The 19546-nt window shown below is 35.5% G+C and overlaps 2 protein-coding genes and 1 pseudogene across 2 annotated transcripts; all 3 read left to right on the forward strand.

The window, feature by feature from the left end:
- The window catches only part of LOC121912134, a 28749-nt pseudogene extending 27711 nt beyond the window's left edge, over positions 1 to 1038 (forward strand).
- Positions 1039 to 4195: 3157 nt separating this feature from the next.
- Positions 4196 to 6690, forward strand: LOC121912135 (polymeric immunoglobulin receptor-like). Its single transcript, XM_042434217.1, has 6 exons — positions 4196 to 4309; positions 4577 to 4900; positions 5006 to 5305; positions 5951 to 5985; positions 6496 to 6513; positions 6610 to 6690. Exons 1-6 carry the CDS (start codon positions 4270 to 4272, stop codon positions 6688 to 6690), a joined length of 798 nt encoding a protein of 265 aa, XP_042290151.1. The 5' UTR covers positions 4196 to 4269.
- Positions 6691 to 11988: 5298 nt separating this feature from the next.
- On the forward strand, positions 11989 to 13447 carry LOC121912136 (polymeric immunoglobulin receptor-like). The gene is made up of 4 exons (XM_042434220.1): positions 11989 to 12102; positions 12370 to 12693; positions 12799 to 13098; positions 13398 to 13447. Exons 1-4 carry the CDS (start codon positions 12063 to 12065, stop codon positions 13445 to 13447), a joined length of 714 nt encoding a protein of 237 aa, XP_042290154.1. The 5' UTR covers positions 11989 to 12062.
- Positions 13448 to 19546: the final 6099 nt, after the last annotated feature.

Genomic DNA, 19546 nt, shown 5'->3' on the forward strand with positions numbered 1-19546 from the left:
AGACAAAAAAAAAATATTTTTTTAACACAGTATAATTTGCCCACATTTTATTTGTCCGCCTTCATTTTTTCCCCTGAAATTTTATCACTTTGACCTTGTATTTTGTCCAGCAGGACCAGACACCCAAAGACAGTGTGACATACAGTACTATTAATATAAGGGATGGTGCGAAGCAAATGGTATGTGATTTATTTTAAACTCATATAAGCCTCTCAATCATGGAAGATTTAAAATGCCTAAATTAAAACAAATCAAAGATAGAAATAAAGTGACATGCAATGTGTCAAAATTAAATGAAAAACATATGTTGAAAGGACAATTATTTAGCTTTTTCAGCCAATACTACATGCAAAGCACTGTCACTGAAGCTCCCCTGCACCTCCTCATGATAATGCATATACACAAATGCATACATAAAAGGAAATACATCTAACAATGTGTGTTTTATTTCACTTTGTTTCTTTGGTTAAATTGTTTTAATTTAAGAATTTTAAACCTCCCACAGTTAATACTTAAACTATCTGTTAATAAGGCAAATGAATTTCTGTGTTTTTTTCTGTTGTGTTTTTTATCATTAGATCATAATTATTCAGCATTCTGTGCTTTTTTTTCTCATTAGACTGAACCAGAAGATGGAGGTGTGATCTACAGCACAGTGGGTCAACACTCAAATAGAATGAAAAAGTTCTAATGAGAAGAAAAGCTGGGAGGACAATAATCCTGCAAGTATGGCAACATTGATGAGGTCATTCTGATGTGTCCTGCATTTTATTAGTTGTATCTCAGTTCACTTGGATAAATCAGTCCTGCAGGCACAGGCATATTTCATGATAAAGATGTGATGTGGTGAATTTGTCTGTATGTCATGTTGAGCAAGAGAAAGAGTTGGACCACAAGCAGTGTGGACCACAGGCCTCTAAAATTGACCAAATGAAGGAATTGACCTTGTGGCCAACTTACTCCATTGTGAAACTTCTCCAAAAATGTAAAGAAGAATTTTGAAGTGGCTTGAAGAAGTCTGTCTTAAAACAATAGTCAGTTGTCAGGAGCCATCATTCCTCCTGTTTATACTGGCTGTAAGAAGATCCTAATGTGCTTCCAGTGTAGGTGATGGGGGACAAAATCCAAGGACCTTGTTTTGTGCAAAAATGTCTTTAAAAGTTTATATGCAGTTAATGCTAATTTGAAGCTGAATTAGTCAAATCAAATGTAATCTTCCAAAGTTACAGTTTTTTTGTGTAAAATTCCTTCTTTATGTTTCTCCAGACAGATCTGAATCATTTGCATGGCTGAAGCTTCATATTAGCCTCAGACAAACTTTTAATACATTTTTGCAGGGAAGGAGGACCATCATTTACATTGAAAGCGCATTAGAGAGAGATCTTTTAATGTCCGATATGAACAGGAGGAATGATTAAAAGAAGAAAAACCTGTTTGAATGTCCATTTGGGTACCCGACTATTGTTTAAAGATGGACTTAAAAAATTGATTTTCTAATGTCATCTAGTAGTTGATCCAGTAGTACAACCTCAGGCTCTGCTCGGGGTGTGGTGTAATATTAGGCACAAACAAGATATGGAAGGTTCAATCACTTTGTGTTTTGATCATAGACTGTACTTTTTTTTTTTTTGTTTTGATTCTTATTATGCTTCATTACTGTGCAAATAAAACTGATTTTTTTAAAAACATGCATCTCCATAGCTATTAATTTGATCTAAAGCATTTCGTTGATATTTAGTTTGTTTTTTTTGCTTGTGATTTCTTTTCATTGTTGTAAAGGACTTTGTCACTCAGATTTAAAAAATCTTCTAATAAAGTTTAACTTACAATGTACAATCATGTAGCTTGTCATTATTTGCTTCATCAACAAACTCGCTACAGCCTCTGAAAGACAGTAATTTCACCCGCAGATGCGGGCATCCTCGGGGAAGAGGAAGAGGTTAAACCACAGTGACAGACAAGTCTTGTCTCTTGTTACAACTACTGTGCTGCTCTGCACAGCACTATCACATACCTTCCATAAAGTGTTGTCAAGTAGAGTAAAAATAGACTTTTTTAGACTCCTGTGACTTGGGTTATGTCCCCGGATCAAGTCCAGTTGGGGACTTTTATTGCATCTCTCTACTGGCTGTAAAAAAGGCATACATTCTGTTTTTCACCTAAGCCTCAACTGGAAACACTATACATATATATGTATATCTCACATTCTGTAAAACTCCAGACCAGGATTCAGTATTCTGTATTACAGATACATACACTCCATAACACCAAGCATCTGCAGCGCAAAGAGAATAGTCCAGAAATATTCAAATTATGCAACAATTTGTGGATTTGATAGGAGAAAGCAAATAATTTGAACATAACTGGTCATATTCTAACATAATCAATCAAGAGTTGGTTGAGTGGTTTTAAGGTAGAAACAGCTTTTGTCAGATATGCACAATTGTGTGTCATAGGCACACATGACTGCTGTGCATGAACATACACACACAAAGAACTTAATTCTGGAAGCTGCTTTAATGGATTAGTATTTTCTCATTTAACTTGCCAAAAACAGGACTTCTATCATACACATTTTTTCTTCTTTTAAACAGATAGTTTACATGTTACCTGAAGAGAATGATCAGGAGAGCAGGAGACAATTTAACCAACAAAATACACTTTGGTAGCCCCTCTATGCACCTTAAGAACAGTAGTTAACATTATCACTAAACTCTGTGGTTTCAACTGCTTATCTCTTCCACTGGCACTATCTAGATTTTATGGTGTTTTCTGAGTGTAATGCAATTATGAGTTGGTGTATGATGGAGACAAAGTAAACATTTCAAATGAACTTCCACCATTTAAAAATATATTTTAACAATAGCTGAAACATCCAGTGAGCTATGTCTGTACACTATGTTAAACCTCAGGTTCTACAGGCCTGTCCTCTCAGAGAGTTGATTTGTCCAAGACAACTCGTGAGTTTTCTGCACTCAATAAGATGGTGCATTTATGAGAGACCACAGCAAAGCTCATACAGTAACCTATATTTAAACCATCTCAAAACTGTCCCCAGTCTTTGATCACTGAAGCACTGAAACACTATGAAGCATCACTGTTTCACAGCATGTTATACAGTCAAAATATTCACATGTGCTGAGCAACTATTGGTATTGCATTTGTGTGGATGTATTCAATCTGAAACCATGATGAAACAGTTTATCTGTTGGTCATTTTGTTCAGTCAAAGTCTATATTCTAAAAACTGATCACTTTTACTTTTTGGATGCAATTTAAGAGACTTGGGATGCACCCATGGATGTATCATGCAGGGCTGCCACCATTTGTGGCACCCGCAACAGAAAGTGTCATTTGGGGGGAAAGCAGGGAGAGTCTTTAAGCTTATTCTCATCTCAGATTTAGACTATACTTCACTGCTATTTTATCACAATATTCTATTGTGATATTAATTTTGAAAAGCAGAAATATATCATATGCAGAAGACAACAATCCTGTCTCTATATTAGGGCGCTATTTCTCTCTTCAAAATCAATTTATCACTAGGACCAATATGTCAGTTTTGTGAAAGAAGAATACATATGGATCTTTATAATTATTAGTGAGTGAATGCATGTAATTGCCACACAAAGCGCATCATTTCTCATCCTGCAGCAAATCCCATTTTCACTTAATTCTGCATCATAACAAAAAATAGAACTGCAGTAAAATGACATATAAAATTTACCTATGATATAATAAAGATACGTGAATATAAATCTAGTCTTTCGTGAGCTGAGTTGCTTTGTTTTGATGTTCACCTAACATGGAGATTATGCGCAGGATAGTAGGCTATACAAATAAATAGAGTGAATGTGCCACAGGGAGATTAGAGGTTTACTCGTCATAATACACCATTATCTGTCTTTTCCTTTCTTTCTTCAACTTAATTGATTGAAATAAACTGAAAAAATGCCCATTTATTTGTGTAGATTAGAAAGAAAGTTTTGAAGGAAAAATAATCTGTATATATACATATATATTATTATTAAAATTACATATATAATTTAAAAAACTTTTTAACAAAAAATGAATAGGTCTTAGTTACTCATTGTGTGACTATAAATGAAGTACATAAAACTCATGGAATAATAAACTAATTTTTTTTACAGCCACTAAAACTGTTACTAGTAGATTTACTGCAGGAACTGCTTGAATGAGGAAGTAACCCAGGTAGAGTCACCCGCTGTAATGTTGAAAGTGCTCATTCACTCACAACACTGAAGCAGACATGAGTTTTATTCCTCACCTAATACTGGCTGGACTCATTGGTAAGTCAGCTAAGATTCTAATATGAATGCTATGCATAAATGATAGTCAAGTTTGTAATTAAAACAATATTGTTGGTACTGATATATGTATTGCTGTTGAGTGATAAAATTTGAGTCTTACATTTAAAGTGACAACTAGCCACTAATTTTAAATTTTTAATATTGTGTTTTAATAAAATTCATGATACTAACCTGTAACTGATATTCATACATACAATGCATTTGAAGGCATCACTACAAGATAAATGTCTGTTGTTGTTTTGGCAGGAATTCACTGTAAAATTATTACAGTGAGTCGAGTTTCAGTTAAGGCTGGAGGCTCCATCTCTATCCCATGTCTCTATGACCAGTACTACAGAAACCATGTGAAACACTTGTGTCAAGGATATAAATGGCAGTCGTGTCATATAGTAGTTGACACAAACCAACGAAAAAGTAGTTCAGGAAAGTTTTCAATCTCTGATGATACAAACCAAAGAATCTTCACTGTGACTATTAATGAAATAACGCATAAGGACACTGATTTCTGGTGTGTTGTGGAGAAATGGGGGGAAGATGTCGGACAGTATTTTCAGCTGTCAGTGACCACAGGTAAAATGCCTTAAATGTTTTAAACACATTTTAAATCCTTTCTGTGAACAATTTGGTGGGGAAGAAAACTAAGAATGTGTCTAATTTTGAATTATCTTTTTGAAGGTATGTCAAATCTGTACGTGGACCAACAAGAAATTACAGCATCTGAAGGAGGTAGTGTGACTATCAACTGTCACTATAAATACTCAGCAGAAAGAAAGTGGTGCAGACTGGGCCGCACCTGTGTGACAAATCAGTCTGGATCAATAGATGGAACAGCAGTGACCATCGACGCCAGTGTCTCTAATGATTTCACTGTGACCATGAGTAAACTGAGGACAGAGAGCAGCGGCTGGTACTGGTGTGCTGCAGGAGACTTACAGATGCCATTGCACGTAACTGTTAATGAATTACCCACAGCAAGTAAGATTCAAACCATTTTCTATTCTCATAAATTAGTGACCAGTAAGTGGACGCAACAAAAGTGACAAAAATGAAACCCTGATATATCATTAATAATAATATTATTATTAAAATTTAACTTGTACATCTGGGAGTTACAGTATTATAATCCATAATATACAGTATCATCAAAATACGGTGATACAATTCTTGCATTAACATGGCTTTTTACATGAATTTACTTTGACTTCACAGGGACACTTTCTACCACTCACCAGCATTCCTCCTTGCTCATGAGTGTTGAACCATGTACTGCCCAGCCCACAAACACCACCATAACCGGGGCTGGTGGAGAGAGCTTGCAAGATGAACACAAGAGGTTACTACTCTTTACAACTTCAATGTATTTAAATCTGATTTACAACCTGGATTTGTACAAAAACATTTGCCCCTTTATTCTTGATGAAATGTAGGCTACCTTCCAGACCCACTACAATGACGATTCTCATCACCATCCTGGTCTTACAGCTGTTAGTTGTTCTCACTGTGTTTTTTGGATGGAGGATGATAAGATGCAGTAAGTCTGTTGCAAGCTAATGCAAACTGAGGAATGAAATATCTGTTTCTGTAAAATAACTTCCTCAGAAATGTATGTGTTTGTTATAGATAAGACCAAACCTCGGACGTCTGACATCACAGCGGTAAGTATAGTCATGTATTTCCCTTATTATGTTTGCTGATAAGAAATTTGGATTGGTCACACAACACAGAAAGTAAACAGCATTTAAGGAACTTGACCATGCAAGTGTAACTGTACAATATACCTTATTTAACTACATTAACTGTTTGTTGGCTATAATTTCCTTGATTTACATCAGCATGGTAATTCTGTGAGTTCTGTAAACAGTTGTACTATTTAAACCAGAACATTACCTGTCCGGGCCTGTGGATATTACAAACCTGTCTAATACCAGCTAAATACATCAAAATGGAGGAGCTGGAAAATCATGATATTTTAAGGGAATTTTTAGACGACATAAAATAATAATAAATGGCGTTGTCCTGCAAGTTAGCTCATTCTTAGAGGCGAAAACCCAGGGCAAAAATGTCACTGGGTTTCAAATTACTGTAAGTACTAGCTGCTACCCAATGCTGTGAGTATCTGAACATCTGGAGACGACCCTGATGAGTATGTGATCTTTCCTCCTCAGGATTATGACAGCCAGACAGTAAGAGGCCACCGTTTAGACAGATTTTAGCAAGTCACTCAGACTAACTGTAAAACTTAAACAAAATCTGTGACATGTCAGATTCTGTGACATTAGAGGGTCAGCAATGGAAAAAATATTGATGCACTGGAGGTGGCAGGCTCCATCACTGCTATCGAAATGTGTGACCCTAACTAAATATTATGAGATCACCAATTGTGCTAACAGCTATGAAAATATGTGACCTATGTACATCCTGTGGAGTCACCATTTTAGGTAGCAATCACAATATAATACGTGACCCTGGCAAAAACTTTTGCAGTGGCAATTAAGCCAACTTAGCATGATCAAGTCAGAAAGTCCAATTAAAACAAAAGAATCACTCACCAACAGTCGATCATAGTCCATCCGGCATAGGGCTCACAGACTGAAAGTGAATTTGTTAGTTTGTCATGTTGAGTCAGAGGAGTTGGACCAAAAGCTGTGTTAACCAGGCTTCCAAAATTGACCAAATTTTCATCCCAATCCCCCTCACACACTCGCTTTAAAGAAAGAATTTTTCAAGTCTGTCTGAAAACAAGAGTCATACTACGTAAAGGTGTCCATATGAACATTGAAACAGGTTTTGCTTGCTTTAATCTTTTTTTTATTTAAAAGATTTTAAAATTTAATAGATCCCATCCCAATGTGCTTCCAATTTAAGTGATGGAGGACAAAGTCAAAGGATTGTTTTGTGCAAATATGTGTTTAAAAGTTTGTATGAAGCTAATTTGAAGCTTCAGCAGACTTAACTTGAGCAAATTAGTCAAATCAAATGTAAACTTTCAAAGTTACAGTCTTTTTAGTAGCTACTGTGGACGGATAATAAGAAAAAGAGGTAATTTGGCACTAAAAAGACAGTAACTTTAAAAGATACCCATTTGATGTGAATCATTTGGTTGGCTGAAGCTTAATATTAGCCTCAGATAAACTTTTAAATACATTGTTGCATTACATTGAAAGTGCACCATCCCCCAAGTGTTGTAGGAGTAAATAGGTGTGCAAAGAACGTTGTGAACTTCACAACTTCAGTTCACAACTTTCTAAAGGTGTGAACTTTATGTTGAATGCTCTTATGTGTGAATGCTCCTTACAAGCAAATAATTGTGCAGTTAGACAGGAGAAAGCAACTCATTGTAAGATAGCATATGATGAGATTGATGCTACATTTCAAATTTGTCCATCACAGGTCTCACAAACTGGGAGTGATCCTGACATGCGCTATACCACTGTTGTTGTATATGTGGCCTGGAAGGTAAACCAGACAAAAAAAAAATATTTTTTTAACACAGTATAATTTGCCCACATTTTATTTGTCCGCCTTCATTTTTTCCCCTGAAATTTTATCACTTTGACCTTGTATTTTGTCCAGCAGGACCAGACACCCAAAGACAGTGTGAAATACAGTACTATTAATATAAGGGATGGTGCGAAGCAAATGGTATGTGATTTATTTTAAACTCATATAAGCCTCTCAATCATGGAAGATTTAAAATGCCTAAATTAAAACAAATCAAAGATAGAAATAAAGTGACATGCAATGTGTCAAAATTAAATGAAAAACATATGTTGAAAGGACAATTATTTAGCTTTTTCAGCCAATACTACATGCAAAGCACTGTCACTGAAGCTCCCCTGCACCTCCTCATGATAATGCATATACACAAATGCATACATAAAAGGAAATACATCTAACAATGTGTGTTTTATTTCACTTTGTTTCTTTGGTTAAATTGTTTTAATTTAAGAATTTTAAACCTCCCACAGTTAATACTTAAACTATCTGTTAATAAGGCAAATGAATTTCTGTGTTTTTTTCTGTTGTGTTTTTTATCATTAGATCATAATTATTCAGCATTCTGTGCTTTTTTTTCTCATTAGACTGAACCAGAAGATGGAGGTGTGATCTACAGCACAGTGGGTCAACACTCAAATAGAATGAAAAAGTTCTAATGAGAAGAAAAGCTGGGAGGACAATAATCCTGCAAGTATGGCAACATTGATGAGGTCATTCTGATGTGTCCTGCATTTTATTAGTTGTATCTCAGTTCACTTGGATAAATCAGTCCTGCAGGCACAGGCATATTTCATGATAAAGATGTGATGTGGTGAATTTGTCTGTATGTCATGTTGAGCAAGAGAAAGAGTTGGACCACAAGCAGTGTGGACCACAGGCCTCTAAAATTGACCAAATGAAGGAATTGACCTTGTGGCCAACTTACTCCATTGTGAAACTTCTCCAAAAATGTAAAGAAGAATTTTGAAGTGGCTTGAAGAAGTCTGTCTTAAAACAATAGTCAGTTGTCAGGAGCCATCATTCCTCCTGTTTATACTGGCTGTAAGAAGATCCTAATGTGCTTCCAGTGTAGGTGATGGGGGACAAAATCCAAGGACCTTGTTTTGTGCAAAAATGTCTTTAAAAGTTTATATGCAGTTAATGCTAATTTGAAGCTGAATTAGTCAAATCAAATGTAATCTTCCAAAGTTACAGTTTTTTTGTGTAAAATTCCTTCTTTATGTTTCTCCAGACAGATCTGAATCATTTGCATGGCTGAAGCTTCATATTAGCCTCAGACAAACTTTTAATACATTTTTGCAGGGAAGGAGGACCATCATTTACATTGAAAGCGCATTAGAGAGAGATCTTTTAATGTCCGATATGAACAGGAGGAATGATTAAAAGAAGAAAAACCTGTTTGAATGTCCATTTGGGTACCCGACTATTGTTTAAAGATGGACTTAAAAAATTGATTTTCTAATGTCATCTAGTAGTTGATCCAGTAGTACAACCTCAGGCTCTGCTCGGGGTGTGGTGTAATATTAGGCACAAACAAGATATGGAAGGTTCAATCACTTTGTGTTTTGATCATAGACTGTACTTTTTTTTTTTTTGTTTTGATTCTTATTATGCTTCATTACTGTGCAAATAAAACTGATTTTTTTAAAAACATGCATCTCCATAGCTATTAATTTGATCTAAAGCATTTCGTTGATATTTAGTTTGTTTTTTTTGCTTGTGATTTCTTTTCATTGTTGTAAAGGACTTTGTCACTCAGATTTAAAAAATCTTCTAATAAAGTTTAACTTACAATGTACAATCATGTAGCTTGTCATTATTTGCTTCATCAACAAACTCGCTACAGCCTCTGAAAGACAGTAATTTCACCCGCAGATGCGGGCATCCTCGGGGAAGAGGAAGAGGTTAAACCACAGTGACAGACAAGTCTTTTCTCTTGTTACAACTACTGTGCTGCTCTGCACAGCACTATCACATACCTTCCATAAAGTGTTGTCAAGTAGAGTAAAAATAGACTTTTTTAGACTCCTGTGACTTGGGTTATGTCCCCGGATCAAGTCCAGTTGGGGACTTTTATTGCATCTCTCTACTGGCTGTAAAAAAGGCATACATTCTGTTTTTCACCTAAGCCTCAACTGGAAACACTATACATATATATGTATATCTCACATTCTGTAAAACTCCAGACCAGGATTCAGTATTCTGTATTACAGATACATACACTCCATAACACCAAGCATCTGCAGCGCAAAGAGAATAGTCCAGAAATATTCAAATTATGCAACAATTTGTGGATTTGATAGGAGAAAGCAAATAATTTGAACATAACTGGTCATATTCTAACATAATCAATCAAGAGTTGGTTGAGTGGTTTTAAGGTAGAAACAGCTTTTGTCAGATATGCACAATTGTGTGTCATAGGCACACATGACTGCTGTGCATGAACATACACACACAAAGAACTTAATTCTGGAAGCTGCTTTAATGGATTAGTATTTTCTCATTTAACTTGCCAAAAACAGGACTTCTATCATATACATTTTTTCTTCTTTTAAACAGATAGTTTACATGTTACCTGAAGAGAATGATCAGGAGAGCAGGAGACAATTTAACCAACAAAATACACTTTGGTAGCCCCTCTATGCACCTTAAGAACAGTAGTTAACATTATCACTAAACTCTGTGGTTTCAACTGCTTATCTCTTCCACTGGCACTATCTAGATTTTATGGTGTTTTCTGAGTGTAATGCAATTATGAGTTGGTGTATGATGGAGACAAAGTAAACATTTCAAATGAACTTCCACCATTTAAAAATATATTTTAACAATAGCTGAAACATCCAGTGAGCTATGTCTGTACACTATGTTAAACCTCAGGTTCTACAGGCCTGTCCTCTCAGAGAGTTGATTTGTCCAAGACAACTCGTGAGTTTTCTGCACTCAATAAGATGGTGCATTTATGAGAGACCACAGCAAAGCTCATACAGTAACCTATATTTAAACCATCTCAAAACTGTCCCCAGTCTTTGATCACTGAAGCACTGAAACACTATGAAGCATCACTGTTTCACAGCATGTTATACAGTCAAAATATTCACATGTGCTGAGCAACTATTGGTATTGCATTTGTGTGGATGTATTCAATCTGAAACCATGATGAAACAGTTTATCTGTTGGTCATTTTGTTCAGTCAAAGTCTATATTCTAAAAACTGATCACTTTTACTTTTTGGATGCAATTTAAGAGACTTGGGATGCACCCATGGATGTATCATGCAGGGCTGCCACCATTTGTGGCACCCGCAACAGAAAGTGTCATTTGGGGGGAAAGCAGGGAGAGTCTTTAAGCTTATTCTCATCTCAGATTTAGACTATACTTCACTGCTATTTTATCACAATATTCTATTGTGATATTAATTTTGAAAAGCAGAAATATATCATATGCAGAAGACAACAATCCTGTCTCTATATTAGGGCGCTATTTCTCTCTTCAAAATCAATTTATCACTAGGACCAATATGTCAGTTTTGTGAAAGAAGAATACATATGGATCTTTATAATTATTAGTGAGTGAATGCATGTAATTGCCACACAAAGCGCATCATTTCTCATCCTGCAGCAAATCCCATTTTCACTTAATTCTGCATCATAACAAAAAATAGAACTGCAGTAAAATGACATATAAAATTTACCTATGATATAATAAAGATACGTGAATATAAATCTAGTCTTTCGTGAGCTGAGTTGCTTTGTTTTGATGTTCACCTAACATGGAGATTATGCGCAGGATAGTAGGCTATACAAATAAATAGAGTGAATGTGCCACAGGGAGATTAGAGGTTTACTCGTCATAATACACCATTATCTGTCTTTTCCTTTCTTTCTTCAACTTAATTGATTGAAATAAACTGAAAAAATGCCCATTTATTTGTGTAGATTAGAAAGAAAGTTTTGAAGGAAAAATAATCTGTATATATACATATATATTATTATTAAAATTACATATATAATTTAAAAAACTTTTTAACAAAAAATGAATAGGTCTTAGTTACTCATTGTGTGACTATAAATGAAGTACATAAAACTCATGGAATAATAAACTAATTTTTTTTACAGCCACTAAAACTGTTACTAGTAGATTTACTGCAGGAACTGCTTGAATGAGGAAGTAACCCAGGTAGAGTCACCCGCTGTAATGTTGAAAGTGCTCATTCACTCACAACACTGAAGCAGACATGAGTTTTATTCCTCACCTAATACTGGCTGGACTCATTGGTAAGTCAGCTAAGATTCTAATATGAATGCTATGCATAAATGATAGTCAAGTTTGTAATTAAAACAATATTGTTGGTACTGATATATGTATTGCTGTTGAGTGATAAAATTTGAGTCTTACATTTAAAGTGACAACTAGCCACTAATTTTAAATTTTTAATATTGTGTTTTAATAAAATTCATGATACTAACCTGTAACTGATATTCATACATACAATGCATTTGAAGGCATCACTACAAGATAAATGTCTGTTGTTGTTTTGGCAGGAATTCACTGTAAAATTATTACAGTGAGTCGAGTTTCAGTTAAGGCTGGAGGCTCCATCTCTATCCCATGTCTCTATGACCAGTACTACAGAAACCATGTGAAACACTTGTGTCAAGGATATAAATGGCAGTCGTGTCATATAGTAGTTGACACAAACCAACGAAAAAGTAGTTCAGGAAAGTTTTCAATCTCTGATGATACAAACCAAAGAATCTTCACTGTGACTATTAATGAAATAACGCATAAGGACACTGATTTCTGGTGTGTTGTGGAGAAATGGGGGGAAGATGTCGGACAGTATTTTCAGCTGTCAGTGACCACAGGTAAAATGCCTTAAATGTTTTAAACACATTTTAAATCCTTTCTGTGAACAATTTGGTGGGGAAGAAAACTAAGAATGTGTCTAATTTTGAATTATCTTTTTGAAGGTATGTCAAATCTGTACGTGGACCAACAAGAAATTACCGCATTTGAAGGAGGAAGTGTGACTATCAACTGTCACTATAAATACTCAGCAGAAAGAAAGTGGTGCAGACTGGGCCGCACCTGTGTGACAAATCAGTCTGGATCAATAGATGGAACAGCAGTGACCATCGACGCCAGTGTCTCTAATGATTTCACTGTGACCATGAGTAAACTGAGGACAGAGAGCAGCGGCTGGTACTGGTGTGCTGCAGGAGACTTACAGATGCCATTGCACGTAACTGTTAATGAATTACCCACAGCAAGTAAGATTCAAACCATTTTCTATTCTCATAAATTAGTGACCAGTAAGTGGACGCAACAAAAGTGACAAAAATGAAACCCTGATATATCATTAATAATAATATTATTATTAAAATTTAACTTGTACATCTGGGAGTTACAGTATTATAATCCATAATATACAGTATCATCAAAATACGGTGATACAATTCTTGCATTAACATGGCTTTTTACATGAATTTACTTTGACTTCACAGGGACACTTTCTACCACTCACCAGCATTCCTCCTTGCTCATGAGTGTTGAACCATGTACTGCCCAGCCCTCAAACACCACCATAACCGGGGCTGGTGGAGAGAGCTTGCAAGATGAACACAAGAGGTTACTACTCTTTACAACTTCAATGTATTTAAATCTGATTTACAACCTGGATTTGTACAAAAACATTTGCCCCTTTATTCTTGATGAAATGTAGGCTACCTTCCAGACCCACTACAATGACGATTCTCATCACCATCCTGGTCTTACAGCTGTTAGTTGTTCTCACTGTGTTTTTTGGATGGAGGATGATAAGATGCAGTAAGTCTGTTGCAAGCTAATGCAAACTGAGGAATGAAATATCTGTTTCTGTAAAATAACTTCCTCAGAAATGTATGTGTTTGTTATAGATAAGACCAAACCTCGGACGTCTGACATCACAGCGGTAAGTATAGTCATGTATTTCCCTTATTATGTTTGCTGATAAGAAATTTGGATTGGTCACACAACACAGAAAGTAAACAGCATTTAAGGAACTTGACCATGCAAGTGTAACTGTACAATATACCTTATTTAACTACATTAACTGTTTGTTGGCTATAATTTCCTTGATTTACATCAGCATGGTAATTCTGTGAGTTCTGTAAACAGTTGTACTATTTAAACCAGAACATTACCTGTCCGGGCCTGTGGATATTACAAACCTGTCTAATACCAGCTAAATACATCAAAATGGAGGAGCTGGAAAATCATGATATTTTAAGGGAATTTTTAGACGACATAAAATAATAATAAATGGCGTTGTCCTGCAAGTTAGCTCATTCTTAGAGGCGAAAACCCAGGGCAAAAATGTCACTGGGTTTCAAATTACTGTAAGTACTAGCTGCTACCCAATGCTGTGAGTATCTGAACATCTGGAGACGACCCTGATGAGTATGTGATCTTTCCTCCTCAGGATTATGACAGCCAGACAGTAAGAGGCCACCGTTTAGACAGATTTTAGCAAGTCACTCAGACTAACTGTAAAACTTAAACAAAATCTGTGACATGTCAGATTCTGTGACATTAGAGGGTCAACAATGGAAAAAATATTGATGCACTGGAGGTGGCAGGCTCCATCACTGCTATCGAAATGTGTGACCCTAACTAAATATTATGAGATCACCAATTGTGCTAACAGCTATGAAAATATGTGACCTATGTACATCCTGTGGAGTCACCATTTTAGGTAGCAATCACAATATAATACGTGACCCTGGCAAAAACGTTTGCAGTGGCAATTAAGCCAACTGAGCATGATCAAGTCAGAAAGTCCAATTAAAACAAAAGAATCACTCACCAACAGTCCATCATAGTCCATCCGGCATAGGGCTCACAAACTGAAAGTGAATTTGTTAGTTTGTCATGTTGAGTCAGAGTAAGTTGGACCAAAAGCTGTGTCGACCAGGCTTCCAAAATTGACCAAATTTTCATCCCAATCCCCCTCACACACTCGCTTCAAAGAAAGAATTTTTCAAGTCTGTCTGAAAACAAGAGTCATTCTACGTAAAGGTGTCCATATGAACATTGAAACAGGTTTTGCTTGCTTTAATCTTTTTTTTATTTAAAAGATTTTAAAATTTAAAAGATCCCATCCTAATGTGCTTCCAATTTAAGTGATGGAGGACAAAGTCAAAGGATTGTTTTGTGCAAATATGTGTTTAAAAGTTTGTATGAAGCTAATTTGAAGCTTCAGCAGACTTAACTTGAGCAAATTAGTCAAATCAAATGTAAACTTTCAAAGTTACAGTCTTTTTAGTAGCTACTGTGGACGGATAATAAGAAAAAGAGGTAATTTGGCACTAAAAAGACAGTAACTTTAAAAGATACCCACTTGATGTGAATCATTTGGTTGGCTGAAGCTTAATATTAGCCTCAGATAAACTTTTAAATACATTGTTGCATTACATTGAAAGTGCACCATCCCCCAAGTGTTGTAGGAGTAAATAGGTGTGCAAAGAACGTTGTGAACTTCACAACTTCAGTTCACAACTTTCTAAAGGTGTGAACTTTATGTTGAATGCTCTTATGTGTGAATGCTCCTTACAAGCAAATAATTGTGCAGTTAGACAGGAGAAAGCAACTCATTGTAAGATAGCATATGATGAGATTGATGCTACATTTCAAATTTGTCCATCATAGGTCTCACAAACTGGGAGTGATGCTGACGTGCGCTATACCACTGTTGTTGTATATGTGGCCTGGAAGGTAAACCAGGCAAGAAAATAATATTTTTTTAACACAGTATAATTTGCCCACATTTTATTTGTCCGCCTTCATTTTTTCCCCTGAAATTTTATCACTTTGACCTTGTATTTTGTCCAGCAGGACCAGACACCCAAAGACAGTGTGAAATACAGTACTATTAATAAAAGGGATGGTGCGAAGCAAATGGTATGTGATTTATTTTAAACTCATATAAGCCTCTCAATCATGGAAGATTTAAAATGCCTAAATTAAAACAAATCAAAGATAGAAATAAAGTGACATGCAATGTGTCAAAATTAAATGAAAAACATATGTTGAAAGGACAATTATTTAGCTTTTTCAGCCAATACTACATGCAAAGCACTGTCACTGAAGCTCCCCTGCACCTCCTCATGATAATGCATATACACAAATGCATACATAAAAGGAAATACATCTAACAATGTGTGTTTTATTTCACTTTGTTTCTTTGGTTAAATTGTTTTAATTTAAGAATTTTAAACCTCCCACAGTTAATATTTAAACTATCTCTTAATAAAGCAAATGAATTTCTGTTGTGTTTTTCATCATTAGGTCATAATTATTCAGTAGTCTGTGCTCTTTTTTCTCATTAGACTGAACCAGAAGATGGAGTTGTGATCTACAGCACAGTGGGTCAACACTCAAATAGAATGAAAAAGTTCTAATGAGAAGAAAAGCTGGGAGGACATTAATCCTGCAAGTATGGCAACATTGATGAGGTCATTCTGATGTGTCCTGCATTTTATTAGTTGTATCTCAGTTCACTTTGATAAATCAGTCCTGCAGGCACAGGCATATTTCATGATAAAGATGTGATGTGGTGAATTTGTCTGTATGTCATGTTGAGCAAGAGAAAGAGTTGGACCAGAAGCAGTGTGGACCACAGGCCTCTAAAATTGACCAAATTAAGGAATTGGCCTTGTGGCCAACTTACTCCATTGTGAAACTTCTCCAAAAATGTAAAGAAGAATTTTGAAGTGGCTTGAAGAAGTCTGTCTTAAAACAATAGTCAGTTGTCAGGAGCTTTAATCATTCCTCCTGTTTATACTGGCTGTAAAAAGATCCTAATGTGCTTCCAGTGTAGGTGATGGGGGACAAAATCCAAGGACCTTGTTTTGTGCAAAAATGTGTTTAAAAGTTTATATGCAGTTAATGCTAATTTGAAGCTGAATTAGTCAAATCAAATGTAATCTCCCAAAGTTACAGTTTTTTTTTGTGTAAAATTCCTTCTTTATGTTTCTCCAGACAAATCTGAATCATTTGCATGGCTGAAGCTTCATATTAGCCTCAGACAAACTTTTAATACATTTTTGCAGGGAAGGAGGACCATCATTTACATTGAAAGTGCATTAGAGAGAGATCTTTTAATGTCCGATATGAACAGGAGGAATGATTAAAAGAAGAAAAACCTGTGTGAATGTTCATTTTGGGTACCTGACTATTGTTTAAAGATGGACTTAAAAAATTGATTTTCTAATGTCATCTAGTAGTTGATCCAGTAGTACAACCTCAGGCTCTGCTCGGGGTGTGGTGTAATATTAGGCACAAACAAGATATGGAAGGTTCAATCACTTTGTGTTTTGATCATAGACTGCACATTTTTTTTGTTTTGTTTTGATTCTTATTATGCTTCATTACTGTGCAAATAAAACTGTTTTTTAAAAACATGCATCTCCATAGCTATTAATTTGATCTAAAGCATTTCGTTGATATTTAGTTTGTTTGTATTTTTTGCTTGTGATTTCTTTTCATTGTTGTAAAGGACTTTGTCACTCAGATTTAAAAAATCTTCTAATAAAGTTTAACTTACAATGTACAATCATGTAGCTTGTCATTATTTGCTTCATCAACAAACTCGCTACAGCCTCTGAAAGACAGTAATTTCACCCGCAGATGCCGGCATCCTCGGGGAAGTGGAAGAGGTTAAACCACAGTGACAGACAAGTCTTGTCTCTTGTTACAACTACTGTGCTGCTCTGCACAGCACTATCACATACCTTCCATAAAGTGTTGTCAAGTAGAGTAAAAATAGACTTTTTTAGACTCCTGTGACTTGGGTTATGTCCCCGGATCAAGTCCAGTTGGGGACTTTTATTGCATCTCTCTACTGGCTGTAAAAAAGGCTTTTTTTTTTTTTCCACCTAAGCCTCAACTGGAAACACTATACATATATATGTATATCTCACATTCTGTAAAACTCCAGACCAGGATTCAGTATTCTGTATTACAGATACATACACTCCATAACACCAAGCATCTGCAGCGCAAAGAGAATAATCCAGAAATATTCAAATTATGCAACAATTTGTGGATTTGATAGGAGAAAGCAAATAATTTGAAAATAACTGGTCATATTCTAACATAATCAATCAAGAGTTGGTTGAGTGGTTTTAAGGTAGAAACAACTTTTGTCAGATATGCACAACTGTGTGTCATAGGCACACATGACTGCTGTGCATGAACATACACACACAAAGAGCTTAATTCTGGAAGCTGCTTTAATGGATTAGTATTTTCTCATTTAACTTGCCAAAAACAGGACTTCTATCATATTCATTTTTTCTTCTTTTAAACAGATAGTTTACATTTTACCTGAAGAGAATGATCAAGAGAGCAGGAGACAATTTAACCAACAAAATACACTTTGGTAGCCCCTCTATGCACCTTAAGAACAGTAGTTAACATTATCGCTAAACTCTGTGGTTTCAACTGCTTATCTCTTCCACTGGCACTATCTAGATTTTATGGTGTTTTCTGAGTGTAATGCAATTACGAGTTGGTGTATGATGGAGACAAAGTAAACATTTCAAATGAACTTCCACCATTTAAAAATATATTTTAACAATAGCTGAAACATCCAGTGAGCTATGTCTGTATACTATGTTAAACCTCAGGTTCTACAGGCCTGTCCTCTCAGAGAGTTGATTTGTCCAAGACAACTCATGAGTTTTCTGCATTCAATAAGATGGTGCATTTATGAGAGACCACAGCAAAGCTCATACAGTAACCTATATTTAAACCATCTCAAAACTGTCCCCAGTCTTTGATCACTGAAGCACCGAAACACTATGAAGCATCACTGTTTCACAGCATGTTATACAGTCAAAATGTTCACATGTGCTGAGCAACTCTTGGTATTGCATTTGTGTGGATGTATTCAATCTGAAACCATGATGAAACCGTTTATCTGTTGGTCATTTTGTTCAGTCAAAGTCTATATTCTAAAAACTGATCACTTTTACTTTTTGGATGCAATTTAAGAGACTTGGGATGCACCCATGGATGTATCATGCAGGGCTGCCACCATTTGTGGCACCCGCAACAGAAAGTGTCATTTGGGGGGAAAGCAGGGAGAGTCTTTAAGCTTATTCTCATCTCAGATTTAGACTATACTTCACTGCTATTTTATCACAATATTCTATTGTGATATTAATTTTGAAAAGCAGAAATATATCATATGCAGAAGACAACAATCCTGTCTCTATATTAGGGCACTATTTCCCTCTTCAAAATCAATTTATCACTAGGACCAATATGTCAGTTTTGTGAAAGAAGAATACATGTGGATCTTTATAATTATTAGTGAGTGAATGCATGTAATTGGCACACAAAGCGCATAATTTCTCATCCTGCAGCAAATCCCATTTTCACTTAATTCTGCATCATAACAAAAAATTGAACTGCAGTAAAATGACATATCAAATTTACCTATGATATAATAAAGATACTTGAATATAAATCTAGTCTTTCGTGAGCTGAGTTGCTTTGTTTTGATGTTCACCTAACATGGAGATTATGCTCAGGATAGTAGGCTATACAAATAAATAGAGTGAATATGCCACAGGGAGATTAGAGGTTTACTCGTCATAATACACCATTATCTGTCTTTTCCCTTCTTTCTTAAACTTAATGGATTGAAATAAACTGAAAAAATGCCCATTTATT

This window comes from Thunnus maccoyii, chromosome 14 (genome assembly GCF_910596095.1).
Source record: "Thunnus maccoyii chromosome 14, fThuMac1.1, whole genome shotgun sequence".
Lineage (NCBI taxonomy): Eukaryota > Metazoa > Chordata > Actinopteri > Scombriformes > Scombridae > Thunnus > Thunnus maccoyii.